This window comes from Galeopterus variegatus, unplaced genomic scaffold (genome assembly GCF_000696425.1).
Source record: "Galeopterus variegatus unplaced genomic scaffold, G_variegatus-3.0.2 Scaffold9098, whole genome shotgun sequence".
Lineage (NCBI taxonomy): Eukaryota > Metazoa > Chordata > Mammalia > Dermoptera > Cynocephalidae > Galeopterus > Galeopterus variegatus.
The window spans coordinates 8,110-20,609 of record NW_007735209.1 but is presented as its reverse complement, the minus strand read 5'-3'; the positions used below and the strand labels follow the sequence as shown (position 1 = coordinate 20,609).

At 35.1% G+C, this 12,500-nt stretch overlaps 1 protein-coding gene across 1 annotated transcript in view; it reads left to right on the top strand.

Moving 5' to 3' along the window:
- Positions 1-12,500, top strand: part of LOC103609030 (centlein-like) — a gene marked incomplete at its 5' end in the record, with an annotated part of 73,919 nt that overhangs the window by 55,894 nt on the left and 5,525 nt on the right. The window contains 2 exons of the mRNA XM_008593400.1: positions 4,489-4,665; positions 6,515-6,640. Of these exons, the coding sequence (XP_008591622.1) occupies positions 4,489-4,665; positions 6,515-6,640 (303 nt within the window). The remainder of the gene's footprint in view (positions 1-4,488; positions 4,666-6,514; positions 6,641-12,500) is intronic.

The following is a 12,500-nucleotide window of genomic DNA, read 5'->3' as shown; positions in this document are numbered from 1 at the left end:
TATAAATTTCTTAAAGAAGTGAGATAATATGTAAAATGCTTAGCCAGAGCTAGTAACTAAGTGCTTTTTCACTAAATGCTAGTTACTATTATCATTTCAGTAGGATAGGATACAAATATATTAAATAATGCCATACAATTTTGTTTGGATCTAATATATAACATGACTAGATATTTAAGTTATATAATTTTTAAAATAATAATTGGCACAACACATAAAGGCTTTCCTCCCTCCTTTCTATTCTACATCTTCTACAGGACTTTTCGACCAAAATTAGTTATGTGGGTCAATGTGAGAAAAAAAAATATGTATTAATAATATTAGTTTAAGGAGATCATTTCCAACTGTGGGCCTTTACACACATACTCAATTGATCATTCTCATCAGATTAATTATGGTCTAGCAACATACCATTATATTGCAAGACTGTAAACTAAAAAGGAGCACAAAATGTTTTAGTATTAGAGAAAAAATTTTATTTATAAAATAATAATTGTTTGCAAGAAAACTTAACTTTTCAAAGATTTTAGAATTTTAAGGGTAATAGAATTAACTTCCACAGTGAGGGGGATTGGTTAACTTGATTTTGCTACATATGTAAAGCAGCCCTTAGAAAGGATAAGGATATCTAAGGATATATAAGGATAGGAATAAACATATATCCTCACATATATTATTATACATATAATAATTATGTATGTATATGTATTTATGATTAATAATTTTTTAAAAGCATGTAAAAAGTACAGTATGGCTGGGGAATGAAGGTTTCACAGTAGAGAAACCTGACAAACACTGGTTCATCCAGGTGATCAAGGTCAACATGAGCAGTTATAAGTCATGTTGATAGTATGTACCTGTGACATGATGTGATGAAAATGGCATGTTACCTCTATGATTTTCCTCCTCAAAACTAATAACCCAGTGTAATCATTAGAAAAACACCAGACAAATTCCAAAGGAGGGGTATCCTACAAAAAATCATCAAGGTTCAAAAACAAGGAAAGTCTGAGAAGCTGTCACAGCCAAGAGGAGCCCAAGGAAATATGACAGCTAGATTTAATGTTGTATCCTAGATGGAATCCTAAAACAGAAAAAGGACATTAGGTAAAAACTAAGGAAATGTGAATAAACTGTGGATTTTAGTTAATAATATTGTATGGATATTGGTTTATTAATTGAACAAATGTACCATACTGATTTAAGATATTAATTATAGGTGAAACTGGGTGAGTAGGGGTGGGAGGTGTAGTAGAACTTGCTGTAGTATCTGCTTTATTTTTCTGCACATATAAAACTTCTAAAAAATAAAATCTGTTGATAAAAACAAAACAGGTTAAAGGACAGAACTGTGATGATTTAAGATATTAATTATAGGTGAAACTGGGTGAGTAGGGGTGGGAGGTGTAGTAGAACTCGCTGTAGTATCTGCTTAATTTTTCTGCACATATAAAACTTCTAAAAAATAAAATCTGTTGATAAAAACAAAACAGGTTAAAGGACAGAACTGTGATTTTTTTTTTAAGTCTGGGAAATAAATCTTAAATTTATCACTAAAAACTCTGAGAGATGAGATTATGAAGAGACTTTCATTTATATTTCCTCTACTTATACTGAAAATTTTACATTGAACTTTTATTCATTTTATTTGCAGAACATATATATATATATATATATATATAAACATTTAGTCTTAGAAATAAAGCTGTAACATTTCAGTGTTGTTTATTTCTTTTGCTTGTGCATGTTTGGTGAAATCTATATATACTATAATATAGCCTTTTGTATCCTATTTTTCTCACTTAATTTATCATGGATATCTTTTCATATCGGCCCTCAGCATAATTAGAATGCTAAGTCAGAGGCTGGGTACATTTTTTGTGGGCTGAGATGTACATTTCAAAATTTTCCTCGAAAATTTGCAGCAGATTGTAATTCCACCACCATTTTCTCAAAGTACAGGAGTCATAAACTGTGTGTAACCAACATTAAAAAATTTGGAATCTTCCCTTAGAAATCCCATTGCTTCTCTTGAAAAATCAGTAGATCTAACAATAGTGGGCCACATTCATTTATGAAAACAGTTGGCTGCAGTTGTTGAGTAGTAACTGCCACAAATATCCTCCTTACTCCTCAACAGTGACACTGTTATTTGCCACTCTTTTTGCTTATAATTTTAAAAAATGGTTGTATTAAGAGAACTGTGAAATACTTCTTGTGAATTTACCTTCAGCAAAAATGCTAAAAGGGAAGAGAGAACAAACCACAATTAAAGGAAATGGGAGCAAGTGTAAATTACTTTGTGGAGGTGAAGAATATATCTACGTGGTTTTTAAAAAAGTGTCTAAAGCTGTTATTTTAAAACAAACCAAACACAACTCATTTTACTTATTTATTTACATTATCCTCCTGACTTGTATGTGTATTTGAGTTATCACTACTTTCATAGTATTTTAATTTTGAAGTTCTGTTACAGTTTATTGAGGATTTTGAAGGAATGCTGCCTAAATATCCTTTATTGTTAGAAATAATATTGATATTAGTAGAAATATTGTTAGAAATAAGTCCATTCTTATTTTAGAGAACATACTTACTCTTGAAGTATTTTTAACGTCTTCACGAGTATTTGAGTTATCATTGTAGCTTCTTGACTTAATATTAATTTTTTCATATTCTTGGCTATAATGTTATAATCCATTGATGACTTAGAAAATTCATTTATTAAAGAACATGGAATTGCTTATTGGATGTACCAATCAACTAAATGTATATTTTTCCTATTTTATTCTTTTTGTTTGAACTTGAACAAATTATTCAAAATTTATTTGGTAAATGATTGGATGTTAATATATCCTTCATAATTTTATTAAAATAAACCTGGATAAGAGCAGGTAGGCTTTGAAATTTGTTTAGCTTGGCAGCCCAATCAAAGGAAATATTTATAAACATCATAAATCTGATTATAAAATAGAAGGGAAAAATAAGAGAAAGAAAACTGTACAGTGATTAAAGGGGGAGGTAAAGAATACAGCAGAATTATTTAGACTTAGTGGAAGAAAAATGCTTAAAGTATTTTTATTTGATCTTCAAAGCAAAGTTATGGAGTAAGTAATACTATGTTGTAAGTATGGTAACAGTATGAGATAAACAACACTTTGAGGAAAATACTTAGTGGTATGATAGAATAAAGGTTGGGAAACAAGTCAGGTGATTTAAATATGAGGAAAGTGTAATAGTATAAATCAAAGGTGACTTCTCATAAAAATCACAGGCTGGAATTAGGAAAATTTTGCCTATCCCACCAAAAAAGAAAAAAAATAGCAAAATTAGAAAAGTGATATTTCCCATTGTTGGTTCAGAAAAGTTAAACATATATATTTTTCTCATAGTCCTTAGGAATATTATTTAGGAAGGATGTAGCTATTCATAACTACATGAAAATATTTTCATGGCTACTGGATCTATACTGATAATATTACAATCATAAGATTCGACATTCCTTTGTTGGTAGATGAACAAAAACTTTGTTTTCAGCATGATTCAGTGTTTTTGTTTTTTGTAAATGGAGTGGTTAATTTGAAACTGTATGTATGCATAGGTTTTAATGGTCTCAAATAAATTCAGTGATGATGGTAGTAGAATTTGCAGAGTGCTAGTTTTCATGAACAAGTTTCCTACAAGCTTAATTGTCCCGTGATTTCTGTTGTTAAAATGTGGGGCTTGGGGCCGGCCCGGTGGCGCACTGCTACAGTGCACCGCTTGGGAGCTCGGCGGCGCTCCCACCGAGGGTTCGGATCCCACATACAGACCAGCTGCTCACTGGCTGAGCGAGGTGCGGGTGCGACACCAAGGGTTGCGATCCTGTTGCCGGTCCTGGTCCAGTATGGGCGCGACACTGAGGGTTGTGATCCATTGCCGGTCACGAAAAAAAAAAAAAAGACCAAAAAAAAAAAATGTGGGGCTGTTAGCAGTTTATATGACACGTCAATAAATTTTGAAAGAGAATTTTATTAACTTTTAAAATTATCAGAGGTATTTGAGGAGTTATTTAATTATGATACATTAAAAGCAAATTGGACCTACAGTGCTATTGGTTTCCTTTTCCCAGGTTTATATTCTGTCTATTGTATGACTTTTGGTGATCAAATGGTAGATTGAGTATTTTGTGAGGAAACACTTATGTGTATAATCACAAATTTGAAATGGTTAATTTATAGATGAGTGGTGTGTATTTAAATTTTTTCCCTTGCAAATCTATATGACAACATTTTTTCTGAAAATATTTATATAGACTCTTAGTTATTTTATTGAAAAATGCCATTCTATCAGAATGATATGTTTTAGCTACATACTGGTTTATAGTTTCTCGTTAAAATGAAATTTTCTTTCTCTGAGTACTTATTATTTATATAATTAATATTATACATATTTACAAATATTATAAGATACAAACATACACATATATTTACACATACACTTTTAAAACAGGTATCTCAACGGCCATCTTTGTCAAGCTTAGAAACACTAATGGTCTCACAGAAGTCTGAAATTGAGTATTTACAAGAAAAACTGAAAATTGCAAATGAAAAACTGTCAGAGAACAGATTTACCAACAAGGGTTTCTCAGAGAAGACCATCATGACAAGTACTGAAGGAAAACATAAGGTAGAGAAATTTTGTTATTTTGTGAATTTGTCAGGATGAGGCTGGCAAAGGCAAGACAAGAAGTTAAAAAACAAACAGCAGCATTTACTTGTCTGCTTATATTACTGGAAGCTTTAAAAAAAAATTATGTGCCAAGCATTTGATAAAATGCCTCTTAGGAGTAGGGAGTTTTCTCTTCTTGAAGACTGAATAATGTATTCCTAAATAAAAATTAATTAAATATATTATTAATAGTATATCTGTTTTGCCAGTAAATTAATATTCTTATATTAAAAAGTTTTGATAAGTATCCCTCATCTGATATCTTAATGTATCTGATTAAAAATTTATTTTAAAATGGGATTAGTCATTTACTGAATTTTAAAATTTTAATTAAAAGATAAATATAGCTGTTTCTATTTTATTCAGATATGATATTTAAAATACTGCCCATGTAGAATATAAAATATTAAATGTATTTTAACGTTAATTTTTCCACTAATAAAATTATATATTTTAAATTATAGAAAAATTTTTAATAGAAAAATTTTATAGATTTAAAGAGAGGGATAGTAGTAGAGAAAAATCAGCAAATTTTGCGTAGTATGTTTCTCATTTATTGACATCTCATCCTTTTTTTAGTATTCATTAAATGTTCATATTATACTGCAAAAGATTCTACAGAATGTTTACTAGTATTAAAATTCCATAATATCATATTGTAAATATGTTATTTCTAGATGAAATCACATTACTCTAAAAGTAAGGAATTTTGGACATATTTTTCTCATACTTGTCACTTCAGCAATAGAGGAATTATGTTTTTATAAGTAGAAAACCATGTTTTCAAGAAAATTGTGTTTGGTTCTTTCCATTTTTTTCTGAGTAGAGTAAACAATCTTAATTTAAAATGCCTTTAAAATTAGATTCATGTTTCTGTGGTTCTCTTATTCATTTCCTCGTATTATTAGTAATTTTCAGAAGAATGAGCTTTATTTATTTATTAAAATATAACTGCATCATACGTGTCTTGCCATTTTGAAGTAGTTTCACAGACACTGAGCTTTATTTAAATGAAAGAAAACATTCCTAAAATTGAGATACAACATTATAGAGCCTAATTTGGTTGCTTGCTCTTTTGCTGAAGTTTTAAAATGTACTATTTTGACATTTCACTGCTTTTAATAAAAGTTGGAAAGAGGAGAAGAATATATTGGACAAAATTTTCTTTCTTTTTTGTAAGGACATGCACTAAGGATGAACACTGTTGCCCAGCTTAATAGTTGCTTTCACATATTCCTTCACCAGATTGGTATATGAAGCTACACATAATATAAACACACATTCTTGTCTCTAGTTAGCCACATTATAGTTAATGACCATATGGTCATTATGGTATAAGATCTACTGTCTGTTGTATTTATATTCCTCAAGCATATTGTTCCTTCAACTTCACAGTATGTTAAACTATTTCAAAGGGGAAAAAAATCCTTTCCCTCTTGTTTCTGGTTGTCCTATCAAGTGTAACCTTGGACCCTTATAGAGCAATTAGACCAGCCTCTATCCCCTCCTTTGTAATGAGGTTTCTTGCATTTCTGAGTCTATAACCCTTTAGTCTTCCCTAATGGGACATCATTATTCTGAAAGAAACAATGTAAATGTAAATGAATATTCTCATTAACGAGTCACAGAGAAACCTTTAGCGGTAGCACTGTGGTAATTCCGCTTGTTATTTCTCTGGTATTCCATGCAGGATTTTTTTTTTTATAATTCATTATTAGTATTCAAAATTACTTGTTCTTTAATTTTGCATGTCTTTCATAATCCAGTGTTCCAACTAGTTCAACCATGTCCTTGTTTTATTCTCAAGGAACCACCTGTGAAACGTTCAAGGTCTTTGTCCCCAAAGAGCTCTTTCACAGACTCAGAGGAGCTCAGGAAGCTGAGAAAAGCTGAAAGAAAGATTGAAAACTTAGAGAAAGCACTACAACTAAAGGTGAACATTAAATGATTTCTTTAGTAGTAACCTTGCAAATATAAAAATATACTAAACATATATTTCACAAATTACTGCTTGTCATTTTTCTTTCCTGAATTTAATTACCTGCATGAAAGATTTTTGAGGATCTTAAAGTAATAAAAAATATTTGTTACTTGAAAACTAAATATTTATTCACTACTTCTAAATTTTGGGGGAATATTTTGGCTTAAAATTAGGAATAAATTTCTTATAGTCTCTCAGAGGCAAAAGAAAAAAGAATTATAGCAAGCAGAAGGAGAATTTTTTGTTGTTCTCTATATATGATAAGCATATAAAAATAAAAGTGAGTTAAAAACCATATTAACCTAGGTCACGTCACTTACAATTATCCTTTACAGAAAAATTGCATAGTCAAAGTGGCAAGTAAATGTGCATTATTGTTTTTCATTTCAACTAAATTTGGCTTAGAATATGACATTTGAATGAGCACTCTACCCATGTTTAAGAAGCATATAACTTATCAGCCTATCTTTGAAAGCTTATACTTCCTAATTTGTATTTTGTGAATTCTTTTTCTCAGAGGAAGTTGTTCATGCATATTCAACCAATTTTATGTGACCATACTGAGGACTTTAATTTTTTTCTCTGACTTTAATACAGTAAAATTTTCATTCTTCATTCACAGTTATCCAAAGCCCTGCCCTGTTTGAGATTTCATTATATAATTAATTCTCAAATAGTTTAATGGCATTCTAAAGTCTGATGCTTTATACATTATTAGAATTCAGTACATTTAAAAGCTTAGGTTTTTGTCATATAGATTAATCTTAGGGAGAAAGAGGTAGTAAAATGACCAGATGTTTGGCCTACTTGAAATTTATAAGGAGCTTAAGTATAGAACCAAGTTATTTGTTCATTCATTTGTTTACTCAGTAGCAATTTATTGAGCATTGCAATTAGCTAAGCATCAGTCACTAATTGTATAATAGGAGACATGATGAATTGCTATTCTTAAAGATCCTTTTTCCAGTTAGAAAAATAAGTGAGTAGTTAGACTCTAGTGTATTAAATATAAATGTGTGGGTAAGCAGAGAATACTATGGACATTTTTAGGAAGCCAATCTATCATCTTCCTCCTTTTCCATAATTCTTGAAGTTTGTATACCAAGGTTTCTATCCTATATTAGCCTGGGTTCTCTAGAGAAACAGAACCACACACACTATTATTATGGAGGCTGAGAAGTCCAAGATCTATAGCTGGCAAGCTGGAGATCCAGGAGAGCTGATGGTATAGTTCCATCTGAGCCCAAAGGTTGTAGAACCAGGAGAGCTGATGTTGTTAAGTTAAAATCCAAGTCTGAGTTCGAGTCCTACTTCTAGTCTGAAGGCAAGAGAAGATAAATGTCCCAGCTTGAAGACAGTCAGGCAAAGAGAAAGAAATCTTTCTTAGCCTTTATTTTATCCAGGCTTTCAACAGGTTGGATGAAGCCCATCCAAACTGGGGAGGACAATCTGCTTTACTCAATCTACTGATTAAAATATTAATCTCATCCAGAAACACTCTGATAGAAACACCTAGAAATAATGTTTAACCAAATATCTGGGCAGACAAATTGACACATATAATTAACCATCTTATATCCCATTCAGTAGGAGGATCTCCACCTGTTTGCCCCTAGAGGTCTGTAAGTCTTTGATAGTCCCATAAGTCTTTGATAGTCCTGTATTTTTGGCAGAAAGGAGTAGAGGATTTCAAAGACATTTTTAGATCTATTCCCTTCTTTTCTACTTCTTGAATTCCTTGTTTCAAAAAGTGTCGGAATGATTGTACTAAATTATTTCCTCATTTTATTTTCCTGACAACAGCTTTCTGGGGTGATGCCCCAAGTTTATTTTCAGAGTAAGATTCTTTCTTTCACAAAATTTCTTTTTCATTTATAGTGGTTGTCTATTCACATTTTAAGTCAATTGATGATAATCATGAATTTCTAATTTGTCTTCTTTTTCAGATTTGCAAGATGAAAAAAAATGAGAGCAAATTTTTTCCTTGTGTTTTATTGTTTGGTAGGAAAGGATTTCTTATTTTAAAGGAACAAGATAGTTGAATGAAAAAGGTATTATAATCATGAACATTTAGCAAAAGAAGTAGGTAAAGAAAACCTGTGTAGTAAAGCAATTCCAAGGAGAGTAATTGAATCCAGCGTACTTTATTTACAGCTTGACTTTGGTATAGAAAGGATAACTGAATGAAAAAGGTATTATAATCATGAACATTTAGCAAAAGAAGTAGGTAAAGAAAACCTGTCTAGTAAAGCAATTCCAAGGAGAGTAATTGAATCCAGCGTACTTTATTTACAGCTTGACTTTGGTATAGAAAGGATAACTATGGTTTTTAGTGAAGACAGAAGACCTCATTCTGTACTCCCCTTTATTATGCTATAATAAATAATATGAAGGTAGAGGCTAGAAGACTCCAAAGTCAAGGTGTTTGCAGTGTTGGTACCTTCTGAAGGCTATGATGAAGAATCTGTTCCATTTCCCTGTTAGCTTCTGATAGCCTCAGGTGTTCCTTGATGTATAGATGGCATTCTTCCTGTGTCTTCATATTGTCTTCTACTACGTGTCTCTCCCTGTGTGTAAATTTTCCATTTTTGTAAGGTTATCAGTCATATTGGATTAGGCTCCACCCTAATGAACTCATTTTAACTTGATTACCTCTGTAAAGACCCCATCTCCAAATAAGATCACATTATGAGGTACAGGGGGTTAGGATTCCAACATACATTTTTTTGGTGGGGTGGGCTGTGATTCAACTCGTAACAAGTGTCATCTTGTGTTTAAAATACATTTGTTGATCTTGGTTCTCCGTTTGTAGACCATTACCCATTAACACATACTGAATTTTTGTCATAGTTCTGTGAAACACTGCCAGAAGCTAATGGGAACAATGGCAGACAAAATGTTTCATACTCAAATGATTATTATAAACAATGGATTAAAAGGTGAGCCTTTTCTTTTTTGTGAGCCTTTAATATATTAATGTGCATTGTGAATCTATAGAAAGATATAAACACATCTTTTCCCAGATTTACCTGGTTATATTATACCTATTAATATTTCCTCAAAAGACTGTTGTTCCATGGAAGATGTTATAGGAAATGCTGAACTAAAGACAAAAGACATATTTCATGGCATGGTAGGTAGCTTTAGGGTCCCAAGTTGGTTACCAAGGTAGATACAAATAAGTTTTACCAGTAGCCCATGGAACATATGCATATATAGTATGATACACTGAAATGATGCTCTTTATTATATCAGCAGTAAGTTATGCACATTAAATTATTCTAATACTAGTTATGAATTTTGTACAAATATTAACACGTGATCTTGCTTAGTTTTGTGGCTAGGTGTATCTGTTTCAAGATGAGTGACCAGTGTTGTAGTAAATGAGCCAACAGTAATGGAAGAAATGAAAGTTATTTTTATAAAAATCCCACCCAAAATATTGATGTCATGAATATAGTGCTCTACTGTTGGGAAAATGGAATAGTTTAATCAGGGCCCCTCGCCTCAGGTCCGGTTGAGGGTGGTGTGGTGCATTCTTTGTAAATAGGTTGTGTGTGGGTGGAGTTAGTGCCCATGCTTGGTGTCACCACCTTGGCTGGCGTTGAGTGCCTTGGGTGTCTGCCATGCCGTGTGGGGCCATGCTCTTGAACCTACAGCTCCAAGGACCTTTTGGCTGGTTACTGTGCCCATGCTTGGTGTCACCACCTTGGCTGGCGTTGAGTGCCTTGGGTGTCTGCCATGCCGCGTGGGGCCATGCTCTTGAACCTACAGCTCCAAGGACCTTTTGGCTGGTTACCTAACTCATAGACCTATGTGTGAGGGGTCTGGTGACCCAGCCTGGCATGTGAGGGGTCTGGTGACCCAGCCTGGCATGTGAGGGGTCTGGTGACCCAGTCTGGCATGTGAGGGGTCTGGGGACCCAGCCTGGCATATGAAGGGTTTGTGACCCAGTCTGTGAATGGACTTGAGGGGTCTGTGAGCTCCAGACCCAGCCCCAGCTCGACAGTTGGCCCAGTCAGCAGGATTATGGGCAGGTAAAAGAGCGTGACAATTGACATAGTCTGTGACAGAATTCTGAACAGGTACAGGAGCCAGAAAGCCCTTGGAAGAAGGAGGAAATGTGGCTACTTTTGAATATGCTCTGCCCTATGGTCACCTTCCCGTTGACTGGGATCTGGTTGCTACACACTGTACTGCAAGGCAGCATAGACCAGGCACTACAATGGAAAACCCCTTGGGAGGTGGAGGAAATGTGGCTATCCTTGAGTATGTGGTGCCTGGTGGCCAATTTTCTGCTTACCGGAGCCTGGCTGCTGCTCACAATGCTGAAAACTGATTGAGATCTGTGGCAGAAAGCAGAGTTGTTGGAAGCAAGGATGATTAGCCTGAAGGATGATGTGCAGCAACTGGCCACTCCCACTTCTCACACCAGTAAAGATGACCAACACAGTGGTGAGTTGAGGGAGACCATGCATCTCCAGGCACAACCTATTGTGCATGAGAATTGAGACACGAGCAGCCTATGGGACCAGATGGACAACCGGTGGGCAATCCACAGGTGACCCAGTTCACCACCTATGTCCCATATACCCAGGCTAAACTGGTTGACTTGGGGAGACAGTAAAGCAGCAGAAATGGGGAGAGCCCCTGGCAGCCGCAGCTATGAGACCTAAGGGATGGTATAATGTGCTCTAGAGACGATATAGTAAACACATGTTGCATTTGTATGTCGCGTTTGTCCGAAGGCAGATGGCTGCCACATGCCACTTAAACCCGAGAAGGCTCTTAAGGCATGCCACTTAATTCCGATGGCTGGCCGGGTGCCCCATAAACCCAAGAAAGCAGATGGCTTGACAGGTGCCATATAAACCCAAGAAAAGAGTGACTGAGAGAATGCAGTTGTTCAAACTGTGGGTGAACAGTGCCGAACTGCCCAAGACTGTGAGTGAATAGCCAGTGTAAGCCAAGCTGATTCAAGTAATTCAGGAGCCGGGGATGGGGCAGCTAGATCCTAACAGCCAGGACAATGAAAAGGCCCTGAGGGCATTTCAGAAATTTGGGAGAGCGCCCCACCCATCACAGGCCCTGAGACCTAGGAAAACTGAGTTTCTCTGGAGGACAGACCTGGGGCACTGCTGCCCTCAGCAAACTGCTCCCTGCCTGCCAGCTGCTCTGGCAGGAGCAATCCTGCTTCAGCACCTCTGAAGAGCAAAAGCCGAAAACCTTGGTAGTGTTCATGTTGTGTTAAGTTTGCAGGCCAGCAGTACGTGAGAGCAGTGGAGGCGTGGCAGCCTCCACCTAGATTTCAGAAGATGTATGAAAAAGCTGGGGGACTCAGGTGGAGACCTGCTGCAGGGGTGGAGTCATTGTGGAGGTCATCTATGGATCAATGTGGAGCAGAAAAGTGGGGTGAGAGCCCCCAGAGAGAACCCCAACTGAGGAAATGTTTAGTGGAGCCAGGATGGCAGGACTGCTGCCAGGAGCCCAGAACTGTGGGGCTGCTGGCAATGTGCAGCGCCAGCCTGGAAAAGCTGCAGGCACCAGGGCAGCTCAATGGGCTGCACTTGGCGGAGCTGTAGGAGTGAGGTTGCCCAATGCTTTAGGGGTCCAGGTGCCCCAGTGTGCAGTCATCTCATCACACATATATTCTAAAATATATATGAATATAATAAATATATTGTACATATTTTCTATTTAATTGCAGGCTCAATGTTACTATATAAAATGCTATTTATATTCTCTTATTTATGTGTTATTAATTCTTTTCTTATGCAAAATATTTTTCATCAGCAGAAAATGATAATAACAT